General features: G+C 44.4%; 1 protein-coding gene and 1 non-coding gene across 2 annotated transcripts; one reads left to right on the top strand and one right to left on the bottom strand.

The window, feature by feature from the left end:
- Nucleotides 1–920: 920 nt before the first annotated feature.
- Nucleotides 921–17,631, top strand: LOC131901893 (peroxisomal bifunctional enzyme; the record flags this gene model as incomplete). The annotated part of the gene is made up of 5 exons (XM_059252961.1): nt 921–1,090; nt 3,021–3,132; nt 6,238–6,342; nt 13,360–13,701; nt 15,702–17,631. Coding segments are annotated over 5 exons (1,991 nt in total), but the record flags the coding sequence as incomplete, so codon positions are not given.
- Nucleotides 2,386–2,491, bottom strand: LOC131901899 (U6 spliceosomal RNA). Its single transcript, XR_009376933.1, has one exon. It is a non-coding gene; the product is annotated as a U6 spliceosomal RNA (small nuclear RNA).
- Nucleotides 17,632–18,118: the final 487 nt, after the last annotated feature.

Raw genomic sequence — 18,118 nt, 5'->3', positions numbered from 1 at the left:
ACTGGAGAGATGGCTCAGTGTCTAAGAGCACTGGCTGGTCTTGCAGAGGGTGGGATGGCCATGTAGCCCTCTGTAACTCCAGTTCCTGGGAATCCAAGGCCCTCTTCTGGCCTTTACAGGTACTGCAGGCATGTGGTACACAGACACAAAATGCAGGTGAAATCCCCATACCCCTAAAATAAAATTAAGTAAGTCATTTAAAAATGCTTTCAGGAGACCAGGACTTATCCTGGGTATACAAACTGGATTTTTAGAGCCCATTCTTTATGGTGCAATGCCTTACTCAGACTTGATGCAGTGGGGAGGGGCTAGGTCCCTACCTGGTGTGCCAGACTGCTTTGACTACCCAAGGGAGGCCTTACCCTCTATGAGGAGGGAATGGGGTAGAATAGGGGTAGGTGGAGGGAAGCAGGAGAAGGGGAAGAGGGGGAACAGGGATTGGTCTGTAAATAAAAAATTATAAAAAAAATGCTTTCAGGAAATATATAGAAACTAAGTTGGTTACGGACATAACTTGTAAATAGTCTGCATTACTATGGCATTTTACACTGTAATGGCTTTTGCTCTTAGCGAAGAAAGGGTGACATTCTTAAGAACTAGGTTGGTGAAGTGCAGCTGGTCCTGACTTTCAAAATGATAGACTTAGTAAAGAACTACTTCTTTTTTCTGAGCTCTTAAATTTCCCCAAAGTTGAAGCTGCTCACTACCCAATGGGAACACAGAATTTGGAAGGTGATATGGTTCCTGGTAAAGATTTGATTTTTTTTTTTTCTCCCATTTCCTTCTGTCTATAGTCTGAGGCTGAAGTGCCTCTCAGCCCCAAGGCATCTGAGCCTTCTAAGACTGCTGTGTCCCCTGGTGTTCATGACAAAGACCCAGTCCTTCTGAACCATCTCCTCTTGTCCCTCTGTCTTCTTTAGGTGCAGATATCCATAGCTTCAGCTCTCCCTCCCCTAGCCTCAGATTGGGAGACACGGTAGATGAATTACAGAGATACCAGAAGCCAGTAGTGGCTGCTATCCAAGGTGTGGCTCTTGGAGGAGGACTAGAGCTGGCCCTGGGCTGTCACTATCGGATTGCCAATGCAGAGGTAAGAGACTCCTAGGGATGGGCTTGGGGTGGGGTTTGTCTTCAGTGCAAACTCTAAAGGTGGGCCAGGCCTGGGGCTGATGGCTTTGAACTGCTGGCTTACTGGTGACGGTCCTGTGCCATCTTGGGTGCTGGTGCTCAAACCGTTTGATTCCCACCTCCCTCTTCCACAGTGTTCCCTGAGCCCTAGGTTCCAGCGTTCTTTTGTAGATGTTCCATTGGGGCTGGGCTCCACAACTCTGCATTTCGATTGGTTGTGATTTTCTGTAGTGGTCTTTATCTGTTACAGTGATGGGGGGTGAGGAGTGCACTGTGGGTATAAGGACAAATATTTACAATGTAGTTAGGAATTGGGCTGTTTAGTAAAGCGGTGGTCGTAGGTTCCCTCCGAGATCTCTGACTTCACTAGCCCTGGGTAGCTGGCTAGGTTTCCAGTACCAGAGATGACTTCGCTTTTGTTGAGCAGGTCTTAAGTCCAACTCGAGAGCTGTTGGTTACCATGCAGATGGAGGTGCCGCTACTGCATCCATGATACTTGTTACGGTTCATGAGCATCATGACTCGATTGTTGGTTGCTTCCCTCCTTTGGAAGCTGGTGCTGCCATGTAAACTAGTCCTCAGGAAAGAGGCTTTTGGGTCAACTCCAGCCTCACAGTCTCTGGGTCCTGTTTTTGAAGTGCCTGGTATCTTCAGCAATAGGGACCTTCCCCTCCACCTCTGGGAGGCAACCAAAGATAACAACAATATTCTGTAGCGTTTTGGGAGTCTCTTGGACAATCCTGACCAACAACTCGAACAGAGACTTCTCATGTCTGGTTTTGGGGTTTCTGTTAAATTGTCTGTGACTCTTGTGGGTAGCATTGTCAGCCCAGATGGGAAAATACCGTTTAAACTATATATGTACACATAGATACAGATTCATATGTGTTATGTGTAATTTTTGGCAGAGAGATAATAGTATGATGCCTTATGACTTTTTCAGACATCTGTGTATGTGCATGTATGTGTATGTTGGCATTTGGCCTGCATGTGTGTCTGCGTGAAGGAGTCAGATCCACAGGAACTGGAGTTGCAGACAGTTGTGAGCTGCCCTGGGAACTGAACCCAGGTCCTTTGGAAGAGCAGCCAGTGCTCTTAACTGCTGAGTCCCCTTTTCAGACATCTTTACTATTAGTTTAGCCTTCTCTCCTTTTATTCTGCTTTTTATCTCCTTCCCCCTTCCTAATTAAAATTCCCCCCGGTTTTTCCTATGTCCCCCGTCAAATCACTTGTACCTCAATGTTCTCTTCTCTACTGAAAAATAGGGAACACTTCATGAACATGTGTGTCGTCCTTGGCAGCTCCCACGCTAATCATCTCTGTATTGTTCCAGTTCGGGCGTGTGTGCTGCCAAAGTGAGCACCTGCCTTTTTATTGTATTCATCCTGGCGGGCATCACTTGTGTTTCATTGTGGCTCACGTCTACATCCCCAGTGGTGGATGATACTGAGTGCCATTTACCACTTGTGTCCTCTCTTTGGGGGATTGTTTATTCAGATAATCGGCCCATTATTAGGTGGTTGTTCTTTTCTTGTTAGGTTGTGAATGTTCTTTGTAGAGTGGAGATACGGGAAGTTCTGTATCATTCTCTCCCTCCTCTGGATTTTGTCTTTATGTTCTGACGCTTGCAGGGACCTGAAAACTGCAGACTACTTCATTATCTGAAAGAGGTACTTGTAGAGTCAAAAGAAAGAAATGTGCCCAAGCGAGGATGTGTGCAAACTGCCAAGCACTGTTCACGTTATTAAAGGAGACAGCAGACACTGTGTGCCCTCCAGAGACAGCTGCTGATTTCAGGGAAGCTGTTTCTTATGGTGTAGAAAGTCCTGGGCACACTAAAATCTCATACATTGTCTCACCATGGTGGCCTTTCTGCCTTTAATGTCATGTAGGCTCGTGTTGGCTTTCCAGAAGTCACACTGGGAATTCTTCCTGGTGCCAGAGGAACCCAGCTTCTCCCCAGACTCATTGGAGTTCCTATTGCTCTCGACTTAATTACCTCAGGTTAGTAGAAACCTCAGCTATGATTTGGATCAATGTGAAGAACGAGACCAGCATCTAAAAAGTCTGGTCTTGGTCACTTACTGCCCACACAGGTTCTAAGGAGGCTATTTTAATTTCTCTGACTCTAAATTTTATCGTCTGTAAAATAGAAACAATGATTTTCCTGAGCACTTCCTAAATGTTTCCACGAAGAACCCATGTGAGAGCCTTCTAAAGAAAAGTACATGCACAGGGCCCCTCTGTTTGGGGGTCATGTTGTAGTCTGTGTTATTCATAGACTACATATTCATGCAGGAACCATAATAATCAGACCTGGTTTAGAAAGTTGAATGTCTGGGACTGTGGTGTAGCTCAGTTGGTAGGGTGCTTGTCCAGCATGTGTGAACCTGAGTTGGTTCCTTGGCACTGGATAAAACCAGGTATGGTGATTGGTGACTATTATCTAGCACTCAGGAGATAGAAGCAGGGAGATGCGGCTCATCTTCAGCCATATAGTGTGTTCAGGGCCAGTAGAATGGGAGAGAGGGAGGGAGGGAGGCAGGCAGGCAGAATATTCAAAAGAATTAAAACTAGTATTTTCAAGTTTAGGTACCAATGATTGAATTATTCATTTTCAAGGTATTAAGATGATAGTTTAAATGAAAGTGTTTCTTTTTGAGTGGGGAATATGAGCCAAACACTTTACTTTCAGTTGAGGTGAGGCTGGAAGACAGGACATGTACAAGTATTTACTCCAAACAAGTGTGGTTAATCATAAGCCTGTGGGCAGTCTTCCCAGTAGGACAGTAGCAGTACCCACCAGAGGGTGACGTAAAGATTGTGTAGGTTACCACAGTGAGCTTGACGTGGCACGAACTCCCTGTCCCTTAGCTCTAGCCTGATGTTGCTGTTTCTCTCTTTTCTAAGTAAGACTCAGAATGAAAAGTTGTGTTAGCGTGTCATGAATTGGTCATCGTTTTAAAATTATTTCATTCAGAAACCTTCCTAAGGTTCTTGGCTTTAATTTCCATTACAGCAAACATTGACAGATACCACCTACATAGATAGTAGCCTTTTGGAGTCCTTCACAATTTCTAAGAATGTAAAGGAATGAAAAATGTTTAGAGCCGATAATAGAGATCCATATGCTCTGATTAGAAAACATAGAACCAATAGTCTATATGAACTAAAAAAGCTTTGCTCTTTTAAATGTGAAAGGAAAATTAGAAAAACTAGATGTATGGAATTGAAATTCACTCAATCAGGTTACACATTGTTTAATGACAAATATATTCAAAAGAACGTAAAGTATTTGGAGTGATTTCGATTTCTTCGGAGGATGCTTGTAATTCCACATTCTGCAGAAATTCAAAGCACATGAGACAGGTTAGTTCTTCAGCAAAAGACAAAACAGAAGGAGAAGCTCAAAAGAAATAACCACGGTGGGAACTGAGTTTGCAAGCCCTGAGGTGTGCAGAAGTTAGCCTGTGAGGAAATTCATCAGGAAGGCAAGAGCACCTTGAGAAAAAAACAGGAAGGACAAAGAGAAGTGAAGGGAACTCGCGTTGGTCTTTGCCCACAGCACTCATTCACAAGATGCCGCGCTTTCAAATGCTGAGATTGACAAGGTTTTTTTTTTTTTTTTTTTGGTTTTTTGAGACAGGGTTTCTCTGTTTAGCTTTGCGCCTTACCTCGAACTCACTTGGTAGCCCAGGCTGGCCTCGAACTCACAGAGATCCGCCTGGCTCTGCCTCCCGAGTGCTGGGCGTAGCAAAGGCCCCTGTAAATCAGCAGGCAAGCTGGCACAGGAATCACACACCTGTCCTCTTGAGTGGACAGTGTGATTTGGTGGCCCGGGTTGGCTTTAAAATGACATCTCAGGAAGCTTCCGTGAAGACATCAAAATGTTAAGTTTGAGAAAAATTCTTGGAGAAATTTGGGAGGACACATGCCAGAGTTAGCCGTGTGAGAGGCGCTCTCTGCTCCAGTCGCTTTGGGGTCCCCTGCAGCTCATCATCCAGCACCTTTGGGTTACAGCCTGCTAGACAGAGGTCCCATGTACACCGCCCAGGAGAGGACAAAGCCACAGGGGAGGCTTTGAGTTCAGCTCGCAGGGCCTTGTGTTTACATTAGTTGTTTGGAGCAGAACTGGGCCCTTGTGAAGGCGCTGGTAACTGAAAATGCCCCCAGGATATTCTGAGACTCAAGAGCTTGGCAACCGCCAGCCCCTCCCACGGGCAGCTCACACTCCCGTACCTTGTTGCCCCAGAGATTTCTGTAGTGCCCAGATTTCATTTTCTATGCCTTGGTCTTTCTGCTCTGCCTAAGCAGGTTCACGTACACTCACTCACCCAAGTGTCCTTATACAGAGGACACTTGACACCATTCGCCTGCCCTACACTCCTCACTGGATGAGGAGGTCTGGAAGGCTATTGATGAAGCAGTTGCCGAGGAACCCTCCCTCAGCAGAGCATTGATGTTCTCACCAAGCTTGAGGTCAGGGGCCACACTTGACTGCCAGGGCATTGAAGGAGCAGTCCTCTAAGTGTGTCTGCTGCCTTCTCAGCCTCCGAGACAGGAAGCAGGGCTGCGAAGCTTGCCCTGCAGAGAGTCCACAACATAAGGCAGGGTCAAAAGAGACAAAACTCTGTCCGATTTCTCCTATGTAATTGTCACTGTACTTTGTGGAATGCCAGCTTAATCAACACGGTCTCTCTGTTCAGCCAACTAGCTCTGTATTCGGGGACTGTTGATCAGTACTTTCCTGCTATGTGGTAGGTACAAAGTAGATAGCCCTGTCTGTCTGCTGCTACTGCTTCTATCACAAGCCAAAACTCAGCCAGTTCGCATACCTCCAGAGAGATTTACAGGGATCTCTACCTCTGTAAGCATCTAGAGGTAAACTTTTCATTTATCTAATATTCAGAATTACTATGGTAAGCATAATTACCTCCATTTATCAGGGATGGAAAAAACAAAATATCAACTACAGTGGTCAGACTGGTCTTACGCATTTTTCTTGCTAATTGGTATATACAGGAGTGGCCACCTTCACCGCTAGAGAGAACAATGCCCAGGTTTGTCCTCACGTTGGTCTTTAGCTTATTTTATTTCCTTTTGTTTCAGGAAGACATATTCTAGCAGGTGAAGCGCTCAAGCTTGGCATTCTGGATGCAGTTGTGAAGTCAGACCCAGTTGAAGAAGCAATCAAATTTGCTCAGAAGATTATAGGTAAACAATATTTTTAAAAAATAGCACAAGATTAGGAATAAATCAAATGTGCTTTCTAATGAGGAACTCCCTAAATATCTAATGGGGCATCAATGGAGTAGAATGTAGCCAAGCTTTAATGCTACATTGATCTGTTGTCTGTTGTATTAGGTAATGAAAAGAACATAAAAGATCCATAGTCTGTTGTATTAGGTAATGAAAAGAACATTGTTTTAAGTGTAACAAAAAAGCAGGGTGTGAGTGGAGAGAAGGTGTATATGCTGAGAGTGGGCTAGCGTGCTGCTGTCTGTGCCTAAAGTCTTCCAGAAGCAGTCACAGGAAGTGAAGTGACTGCTTCTGGGAGTGGAACCAGACATTGCTGAAGTTTTAAGGACATGGTTTATAGTTTGTTCTGCTGAACCTGGAGATGTCATACTCTGAGTGTTCTTCTGGTTGAAAAATAGAATTAAGTTGAAACAAGGAACAAACATGTAGCTGGGTCACTAGAGGACAGAGCCTGCAAGGCCTTCAGAGAGTTCATGGCCTCCGGAGTTTCTCCGGAGTTTGGACATGTGAGTTCTGTCCCGGCTGGACTTGTGGACCAGTGGTGTTCCTTCAGATGTCCCTTTAGTACTCTCCTACAGAATTGTTTTGGCTTTTTAAATTTTATTTTTGTGCCGGGCGGTGGTGGCGCAAGCCTTTAATCCCAGCACTCGGGAGGCAGAGCCAGGCGGATCTCTGTGAGTTCAAGGCCAGCCTGGGCTACCAAGTGAGTTCCAGGAAAGGCACAAAGCTACACAGAGAAACCCTGTCTCGAAAAACCAAAAAAAAAAAAAAAAAAAAAAAAAAAAAAAAAAAAAAATTATGTTTGGTTGGTTGGTTTTGGTTTTTTTGTTTGTTTGCTTATTTTATTTTATTTATTTTTTTATTTAAAACTGTGCCTTTAAGCTAGGAAAAAATAAAACTGGGGCTAGTGACAACTCTGGGACACGAGTGGAAACCCAGAGCCCAATTCCCAAAAGCCTTCCTGCCAGAAGTCACAATAGAAACAAAATCCATTGGATAGCTTCTGTGGGAAGTTTATGGAGGCCACATGCTCTCACTGAGCAAGAAGAAGCTAGAAATTGTTAAGAAAATACTTACGGGGATTGCTGGGCTCCAGGCAGAATGGAGTGTGTGCCAGTCTCTGCTTGGCGACAGAGAAAGCTCGGGGTCATTCCCAGACATTCCTGTGAAAGCTCGTTGGCTGCCTCTCCAGTGACCATTTTTCACCCCGAAGTCTTTTCTGTGGTCCAGCTAGCTGGGTTTTTAGTGTAGAGGCGGCACTCACACTACAAAAGTGAGGTACTGATGGGAGAATACCCCTGACTCCTAGAGGGCGTTCTCTCTGTGTGGGAGCACTTCCCTCTATGCTCTGCCTCCCAGGCTGCTGCCACAGCCCCGTGCTCCCAGGAGGGCTACTTGGCTCGTGAGCACTCACTCACACAGTCTGCTTGTAGAGAGCACCCCGGGCCATTCTTGGAATCAAGTTCATGCTATGGATTTCAGTTTGTACCAGCCTCAGTTTCTATGGGAAGTCTGTCCTTACCTGGTTTCCCTGGATTCTGCTCTGAGAATTGAGTTACTTCAAACAGGGTAAGGACCAAGGTCTACTACACTTACACTATGGTCCGGCGGTGTTTATTCCTTTCAGCTTTTAAAGTTATTTCTAAACATTAAATTCAAAAGTTTACAAAACAAAATGATGGCTGGTCTCAGCAACCTTACATAGTTTGTCCACTTGGTGGCACCCCAAATTTGAGGCATTGTCTGCTTTAATACTTAAGTTGCCTGTGGCTCTGGCTATGATCAGCTAAATGTGACTCACTCTTTTACATTTTCGTCATGAAGAGAGGATGGAGATGAGTAAACTAGCTTGTTATGTACTAATATTTCAGTGGTGAGGATCTGTGAAACCATGGGTTTGATTCCAATTCCAAAAAGGAAAAAAAGTCCATAAAAATTTACATCTATTTTATATCTATAGCTACTTAGAATTCATACGAGTAGATACAAAAATTGTAAGGAGATAATAATGACAAATGAAAAAAAAAAGCTTTTCACAAAAGTTGCTATCCGGTTTTTGTTTTTACTGTGGTGTGGTTTTCTGTTTGTCTGCTTGTTGGTTTGGGGTTGTTTGTGTGGAGAGGCTCATAGGGAATGGAACTCTGGGCTTTGCACATATGTGACAGAGATACGTCACCAGTCATTGTTTTATTTATTTTTTTTTTCTAGCTTAGGATATGCTAGTTTTCCCAGATACTTCTAATTTTGGGATGTGTTTGCATGTTGTTCAGCTTTATGTATTTCTTCGTTGTATGGATCATAATTGACTCTGTTGACAATTCTCCATTTAAGTAGTAATCTAGATGAAGAACAGTTAGAATGTTCCCTGAGCTTCTCTGATGTTCGTTTATGCACAGCGAAATTCACTCATTTAAGCCTAGAGTTTGGTGAGTGTTGGTAATAGTTGTGTGATTACTGTAAAATGGCCTCTGGCCGGACGTCAGGGGATAATGATGGCCACGTGGAGCACGACAGCTCTTCTTTGGATTTTCATGTCTCTAAAGGGCTCCACAAAGTTAGTTGGCTTCTGGCCATATTCTGAGAAAGCAAAGGCCGTGCTGGTTGGAATCTCAGTGTTTGGTCCTTGCTCCAAGCACATCCACTATGTCTGTTTTGGGCTCCAGTGAATAGAATCCCATGGAAAATGCTAGAACTTTTACATTGCTGTGGAGGTTTTGGTTTTTTGTTTCTTGTTTGTTTGTTTGACCTGAGCACAGCTGTTTGAAATCTTACTATTTCAGGCTGGGGATGATAGGATGCTTACCTAACATGTAGGGGTCCCCGGCTTCAGTCCCAGCCCCCATAAAGCTGTGGGTGTTAGCACACTCCTGTAATCCTAGCTCTCTGGGTGGAGGCAGGAGGGTAGCAGGCTGTTCTTGGCCATGTAAGATCCAGTCTCCCTGTTGAAGATAGATCTACTAGGGGAACAATAGAAAAGCTGGGTAGCAATGAACGCCTAAGAATATCTTGCTATTTGTGATTTATTATCTCACAAAACACACCAGTTAGCGATGCCTACTTTCCATTTTATTTGAGGTCTTACTGTAACATGAATCTTAAAAGGTCTTATAATAAAAAACCCAGAGCCAGATATTGGCGTGAGAGCTGAAAGATCAGAGAAGCAGAACATCCAGCCACTAGCTTACCTCTACAAAATCCTCAGCCTCAAGAGAATGAGTTCCTGTTTCCTCACGCCTTATATACCTTTCTGTATCCTGCCATATTACTTCCTGGGATTAAAGGCGTAGGTTACCACTGCCTGCTTCTGTTTCTCTCATGTAGCCCAGTGTGGCCTTGAACTCACAGAGATCCAGACGGATCTCTGCCTCCCGAGTGATAGGAGTAAAAGTATGTGCCACCACTGCCTGACCTCTATGTCTAATTTTGTGGCTAGCTCTGTCCTCTGGTCCCCAGGTAGGCTTTATTGGGGTACACAATACATCATCACACTTACACTTCTTTTTATGTGTCTCTGCTTCCTCTCTCATTTGCTTTTAAATGCAGCTATTAGTATGTAGTCATTTGACAAAACAAAATTGGTGGATTGACTTGATGGTCAGGTTCATAAACAACCAACACCTCATTAAATGTGTTTTTATACGTGTGTGGGAGTTTACTTCTCCATCTTTACTATGTCGGGATTTTCTATCACATAGCCTGCAGCCTATTGCCACATCCACTACTCAAATGTTGAATTGAAAAGCCAAAAAAGAAAAGATGTGAAGCTTTCATTTTTCCCCTCCCATGAGTGAGGAGAATGGTTCACATTATAGTCAGTATTTTGGAGCAAGTGATGATCCGGAGGGAGTTGAGGAGCTGTTGTGCCCACCGTGTGCATTTTCTCTGTAAACCTAACACTGAGTCCTGGAGAGTTGACTATGGAAGTTCATTAAACAGCTTCATACAAACCCTTCCAGACCTCGGAGACACAAGAGATAGGGCAGAGCCACATAGAACTAACTCCTTAACTCTCCTGAGGAAGGGAGGGCTTGTAAAATGCCATGTATTTCCACTTGCCTGTGACTAGCAGAGGCCTGGCAAACCCACAGGTGAGAACTCCTGGTCCCCACCACATGTTGCTGGTGTGAAGCTGGGCACAGGGAGCATCCATCTGGGAGTCCCAGCTCAGGAACGATGCTCTAGGGAGTTGGTTCATTTGTGGGTTTGGGTTTTTTCTTTTAAGATTTTATCTTATATTTTATATTATGTGTATATCTCTGTGGGTTTGTGCACATGAGAGCAGTGCCTTCAGAGGCCAAAGAGGCCATCAGATCCCCTGGAACTGGAGTTACAGTGGTTGTGAGTCACCCTACACAGGTGCTGGGAGCGAAACTCTGGTCCTCTGGAAGAGAGAGCAGCAAGCACTCCTAACCGCTGAGCCATTTAACCACGGAGCCGTTCCTGCAGCCTCTGGTTTTGTTTTGGAGGTAGAGTCTCTAGGCCAATGCTCGATCTTCCTGTCTCATTGTCTCAAGTTCTGGGATGTTAGGCATACACCACCATCCCTCTAACGCTCTGTTCTTGTCTATGTAATGAGCTCAGGCCCTTTGCCCTGGATGTTTGGTCCGTTTTTAACAGTGCTGTTTCTGTCCAAAGACTTTTGTTTCTGTTAATTTGGATATTGTGGCTTTTAAGAATTCTTAATGCTTTCCTTAGTCTTTCTCTTCATTTTACCATTTGCTCTTTGTAAATTATTTTTACTTTGAGAGTGAATATATGTATGGCCATGTTTCTAAAGAATGGAGTGACCCATTCCTACACAGGAGGCCTCCTCTTGACGTGCCCTGCGCTCGTGAGTGGCCTTCCTGAAGTTGATGATGCACAGATGATCTGTCAGTCATTTGTGGAGCCTCTAACGTGGGTGTAGCACACTGGGTCAGGGTAAGAAGAAAGTAGTCATTTGTGTCTAAGGAAACAATTTATGTAAGCATGGGCTGTCTGTAGCCAGACTGACAGTCTCTTCCTGCCAGATTGGCAGAAGGGTGTAGGTGAGATTGTGTCCTTCTGAAGGATGACCCACTTGCTTTGTCAAACTTGTGGGCAGAGCCTAGGGTAGAAGGGAGTGATTTCATTCCCGCCTTCCTATTCTCCCCAGCAGCTGATGATGAGCTGGCCAGCCTTGCCCCGCCCCCCATCAGTGCCCGCTCACTGTGTAGGTGCTGTGTTTCTCCTCAGTGTCCTGAGGGACCTGCCAGAAACCGCAGCTGTCCTCCAGAAGTAACTCCCAGGGCTCAGATCTGCTCAGGACCTCCGTGAGAGCGCACATCAAAGTCAAGTGCTAATGGTTTTCAGATTGTCCTGTCCTGTCTATGTCCTTAAACCAGTCCTTAAACTGCATCTGTGATGGGAAATAGCCATTTGAACTTCTTCAACTTTTCAAAGACATCTGGTGTGCTGTGGTGTTGGAAGGCAGTTCTAGTCATGGAAGGAGCAGCAGCAGCTTAAGGATACCTGTCAAGGTCTGCAGTGTCCTGTGTGGGTGAGGCGCAGCCCTGACACCCACCCTCCTTTCTTTTCCACTCCCCACTCCCCCCGCCACATGGGTTCTCTTCCTGTCCCCTCTTCTGTCCTGTCTTCACTGACCACCCATGGATAACGCCAGTTGTAGACTGCCCAGGCCTCGTCTTCCTCAGCCCCCAGCACTGAGGATAAGTGATAACTAAGTGATGGCTACAGCTCCTGGTTCTCCAAAGGAGCGAGGGGAGGAGGAGCCACACACTGCTAAACCCTGTCTACATTCCTGTGCTAAAAAATGCCCTTTACATCCGATAGGTTAGCATTCACTTAAAACCCTCTCACAGCTACGAGTAATTAATATTTGCGTGTTTGAGTCATGGTCTTGCATTCAGCTTTAAGAACCAGGATGAGACTGCAGAAGCCCAAGGACACATGATGCTATCCAGGCCGTTCTCTTGGTCCCTTGGACACTCGTTAGCACACGACTGTCATGCTCTGTGTCCTTCTGTAGTGGACATATGTCATAAGCTCTGGTTGGTTCTCTGTCTAACTCCCTTAGGTGGACATTTGTGCTATAACAGTTCATTCTTGAGATGGCAGCCCTTTTTAGAACACATTATGTGGTATGGCTAATTAATTTGATATATTTTTATCTGATTTTTAAAACCATTTCATTGAATCATTTAATAAAATTACAGAACCATAAGATTCTGGTACCTAACTCAAGGTCACAGAGACGTTCCTTTGTTGTTGTTGTTGTTGTTGTTTTCCTAGAAAATTGTATAGTATTAGGAGTTCAGTAGAATTATAATTCATTTTGAGGTGCATGCTTCACAAGGAACAGAGCTCTTAGTACCTATGTATCCAGTTAGTTATCCCACTGTGTATCCAGGTATTCCACCTGCATATCTAGTTATTCCACCTGCATATCCAGTTATCCAATCTCCTTTTTTGGGGGAAAAAAGACTTTTCTTCCCCCTATCAATTATCTTCCCTCCTGTACTGAAAATCAATGCACTGTATTAGAAGAACTTATCAATGAACTTTCAATTCTCTTCTGTCGCCAGTCATTGCATCCTATTACATTCCTGTCTGTTCATGGCATTTTGAGGGGGTTGTCATTATTAGGAAAGGGATGTGAATAATTTTGAATAGATGATATGAACTACGAACTGTCCTATTTGGACTCACTGACAAATTAATATTTCATCTATTATAAAGTTGTCTTGACCTCAGAATAAAGAGAGAATGAACCTTTCATGCCTGAATTAGTAGCTTAATACTTTAGAACCTGGAAATTTTGCTTTGTGGTCTGCTGTTACTAAGGTAGCAGATTTCAGAATTAGTGTTTCATTAAACGATAATGCACAGTGTCTAGCTGGGTCATTGGAACCATGTACCGTTGTGCAGCTCCTGTGGGGTCCTGTTCCCTCTCTGTTACACTTGCAGTGCTCTAATCTTTGCAGTTTCTTTCAGATAAGCCTCTAGAACCCCGCAGACTCATAAACAAGCCAGTCCCAAGCTTGCCCAACATGGACGGTATTTTCGCGGAAGCCATTGCCAAGGTACAAAAGCAGTTCCCTGGCCACCTGGCTCCAGAGACTTGTGTCCGTTCAGTCCACGCCTCCGTGAAGTACCCCTATGAAGTGGGCATTAAGGAAGAAGAAAAGCTGTTTATGTACCTTCGGGCATCAGGACAGGCCCGAGCCCTGCAGTATGCCTTTTTCGCTGAAAAGTCTGCAAATAAGTGGTCAACTCCCTCAGGAGCCTCTTGGAAAACAGCGTCTGCGCAACCAGTGTCCTCGGTTGGCGTTCTTGGTAAGTACATTCTTCAGACCTGCACATTTCTTTTAATCAATTGAGAATTTCATACATGCGTAAATTATGTTTGGATCAAGTCCCTTCCTCCACCCCCTTCCCTTCAATTCCTCTCTTAGGCTCCCCGACCACTATTTTCTCTCAATTCCATGTGCTCTCTCTTTTTTAAAATCACACAGGTGTCTTAGTGCTGCATGGGTGTGAGGCACGGGTCGCCTCTCGGGAGGGTGGGCTCATCTCCCTCTGCCAACAGCCATCAATGGCCAGTAGCCCTCAGCCGGGGGTGGGACTTCCTGCGTCCCTCCGCTGTATGCTGGATTTCTGTCCACTTGATCTGTCGAAGCTCTTGGGAGTCTGTCAGAGGTGTTTCCAGTTCAGATGCACAAATGCACTGTTGTGTGAAAAAAAAAACAAAACACAGCACATTTCAAATGTCACTCGATTGGGGCTGTTGGATGCTAAATCCTTGGTTGAACTTAGTGCTCACATTAGCTTTTGTTAATTCTCCACATAGTACATGAACCCTCTCCATCCTGTGGATCAGCCCCAGGGACCTTTCAACAGTAGCAGTCCCATCTACACATAGGCTGTAAGAGTGGAGTTTACGTCTGACTCTGTCTGCTCCATCTGCCTTGAATACTTTGGCATAACTATTGAAATTGGGAAGAGTGACTTCTCCAATTTTTTAAAATACTGTTTTGACTCTTCTTGCATTTCTGTATGAATTTTAGAATCTACTGTTAATTTACACAAAAACGTTGAGATACCCCAGAGCTTGCCTTGGTTCTACAGATCAATTTGATATTTCTTCTTAACAATGTTAACTTTTTCCCAGTCTGTGAGCCATGGATGTCCTTCAATTTATTTAGGTCTTCTGTGATGCTTTTTCCCCCCTTTCTCTCCCTTTCGCTTTTCCTTCCTTTCTTCTTTATTTTTTCTTTTCTTGTTTTCAATGTTAAGTCTCAAACTCAGGACCTTGTGCATGCTAGGCAAGTCCTTTAACACCAAGCAACAAGATTTTTTTCAATAGTGTTTCATTAATTTTAATGCAGAAGCCTTCCTTTGTTAAATGCATTCCTTTAAGCGTATTATTTTTTGATGTTATCACAGGTAGAATTATTTTGCTTCTTTTCATACAGATTGTTCATTGCTAATGTGTGGGAATCTATTTGGGGCTGGAGAGATGGCTCAGCAGTTGGGAGTACCTGGTTTGAAAGCACGAACGTCAGAGTTTAGACCCCAGCACCCATGTAACCCCAGCTTCAAGGGGGACAAAGGCAGGAGGGTCACAGGGCTTGCTGGCTTCCAGACGAGGTGACAAGACACAAGTCCCCACCCTCTTAAGAGAGGAGACCCTGTTTCCAGAGGAATAGGCAGTGACAGACGAGGACACCTGTTTCCTTCTGACACCTGCAACATGTACACACAGAGAAAGAAATGTTAAAGAGAACACGGTGGCTTTTATATGCAGGTTTTTATATCCTGGAACTTTACTGGGCTTGTTCGTTAGTTTTAATAGCTTGTGTGTATATATGAATATGAATCCTACTGATTTTTATTTCCTCTGGAGCACTTAGCCATTCATGAACTCTTACTCAATACATTTATGTTCACTGACCAATCCTAATATTCTTTTTTAAATTTTTTAAATTTTTTTGAGACGGGGTTTCTCTGTGTTGTTTTGGTTCCTGTTCTGGAACTCACTTTGTAGACCAGGCTGGCCTCCAACTCACTGAGATCTGCCTGCCTCTGCCTCCCAAGTGCTGGGATTAAAGGTATGTGCCACCACTGCCCGGTGGCCTCCAATCCTAATATTCTTAATCATCTTTGGTGCTAGGGACAGAAGCCAGGGCCTTGTGCATGATCAGCACACACTGTGGTAGTGAGCAGCAGCACTTTGCCCTGTCAATCTTTTAAAATGCCACTTTGCTCCAATGCCTTCTACCAGTGTCCACCTGTTCAGCAAATGATGTTTTCTTTCCTTTGCTCTCAATCCATAGGCTTGGGAACAATGGGCCGAGGCATTGCCATTTCTTTTCTAAGGGCTGGGATCCCCGTGGTTGCTGTAGAGTCGGACCCAAAGCAGCTAGATCTTGCAAAAAAGATGATAACTGACATCTTGGAAAAAGAAGCATCCAAAATGCAGCAGAGTGGCCGGGCTCCAGCAAGACCCAAACTTAGGTTCTCCTCATCCACAAAGGAGCTTTCAAGTGTGGATTTAGTGGTTGAAGCAGTGTTTGAAGATATGAACCTGAAGAAGCAGGTCTTTGCTGAACTGTCCGCTCTGTGCAAGCCAGGAACCTTTCTGTGCACCAATACTTCAGCCCTGGATGTGGATGAGATTGCTTCTTCCACGAATTGCCCTCAGCTGGTGATTGGCACCCACTTCTTCTCCCCAGCTCATATCATGAAGTTATTAGAGGTTATTCCAAGCCGATACTCTTCCCCCACTACCATTGCCACTGTTATGACCTTATCAAAAAAGATTGGAAAGATTGGAGTCGTTGTAGGCAACTGCTATGGATTTGTCGGGAATCGAATGCTGAGTCCCTATTACAACCAGACATATTTCTTGTTGGAGGAAGGCAGTAAGCCAGAGGATGTAGATGGGGTCTTAGAAGAGTTTGGTTTTAAAATGGGACCCTTTAGAGTGTCTGACCTGACAGGACTAGATGTGGGTTGGAGAGTTCGCAAAGGGCAAGGCCTTACTGGACCTTCCTTGCCACCAGGAACTCCTGCCCGTAAGCGGGGCAATAGCAGATACTCCCCACTTGCTGACATGCTCTGTGAATCCGGGCGATTCGGTCAGAAGACCGGTAAGGGCTGGTATCAGTATGACAAACCACTGGGTCGGATTCACAAACCCGATCCCTGGCTTTCCATGTTCCTGTCACAGTATAGAGCAACCCATCACATTGAACCGCGCTCCATCAGCAAGGATGAGATCCTGGAGCGCTGCTTGTATTCCCTTATCAATGAGGCATTCCGCATCTTGGGGGAGGGGATGGCTGCTAGCCCAGAGCACATTGACGTCATCTACTTGCATGGGTACGGGTGGCCAAGGCACACGGGCGGGCCCATGTTCTATGCTGCCTCAGTTGGGTTGCCCACAGTTCTAGAGAAATTGCAGAAATATTACAAACAGAACCCTGATATCCCCCAACTGGAGCCCAGTGACTACCTGCGAAAGCTGGTTGCCCAGGGAAACCCTCCCCTGAAAGAATGGCAAAGTTTGGCAGGACCTCACACCAGTAAACTGTGATTTAGGCTTCTGCATCTTGCCACACATGTTGGCATCTAATCTCTAAAATTTGCTCTGAGGTACAGATGATGATGATGATGATGATGATGATGATGATGATGATGACTGGTCAGCAAAAGCTTCTCTCTCTATCTTTCTACCTCATGATTCTATTGGTCAGATTTTAGGAATGCGTTTCCTATGCCTCTGAATGTATTTCTATCAGAAAAATTCAGTGAATATGTACTTACACTACCAAAAGAGTTCTCTTTTGACTTTTTGCCTTGTATAACAAAAATTTGTACAAAATGCTGATAGTAGAGCTATTCATAATAACCCCAAATTGACAACCCAGATGTGCCTAGCAAATCAACAAGAAGTGGCATATACATGAAATTGACAATTTTCAGCCATGTGAAATAATGGACAAATGTTGTAACACGATGCTGAGTTAGGGCACTGCCCTGAGTAAGAGGAGGCAGGCAGAAAAGGCCACACATAATTTGGATATAGATATGAAATTCCAGAATATACAGATCCGTGGACAGACAGTAGATGAGTGGTCCAAGACTGTAATTGTTAGAAGTTAAAATTACTGCTGATGGATACAGAATATCTTTGGGGGGTGATAAATTTTTCTAAAATTACTCTAGTGGTGGTTCTGTAGTGCTACAAATATACCCAAACACACTAAGTTGAATGGTTCAAATGAACTATGTTGTCTATATATTATATATCTCAATAAAGTTAATAAAATTAACGGCAATAAGGCTTCTCATTATGTAAAGATGTTTTCATAGTATTTTCACCTATTGTAAGCAAAGTCATTGTAGTTTCTGATGGAGAACTCTCAAGTGAATGGAGCATAAATATTCCATTGGAAAACAGCGTGGTGAGGGGTGGTGATGCCAACACAGGAGCATCAGAGGTTCAAGGGCTGGAGTGGGCAACAGGGAGCCCCATCTCAAAGCTCACACAAGCAAGAAACCAAGAGTGTGACTTGCATTGTAAGTCAGTTTGGAAAATTTTAATAAGGATTATTAGCATTTGGGTAATTTGATTGGAATTCAGGGCATTCTAAAAGAATTCAGTGGGAGGCTCAGCAGCCACGTGAGTCTGATACCACGAGTTCAATTTCTGGAACCCACGTAAAGGTGGAAGGAGAGAACCAACTCC

The sequence above is a fragment of the Peromyscus eremicus genome, unplaced genomic scaffold, assembly GCF_949786415.1.
Source record: "Peromyscus eremicus unplaced genomic scaffold, PerEre_H2_v1 PerEre#2#unplaced_618, whole genome shotgun sequence".
NCBI classification, from domain to species: Eukaryota; Metazoa; Chordata; class Mammalia; order Rodentia; family Cricetidae; genus Peromyscus; species Peromyscus eremicus.
This window is presented reverse-complemented; position numbering and strand designations above follow the sequence as displayed.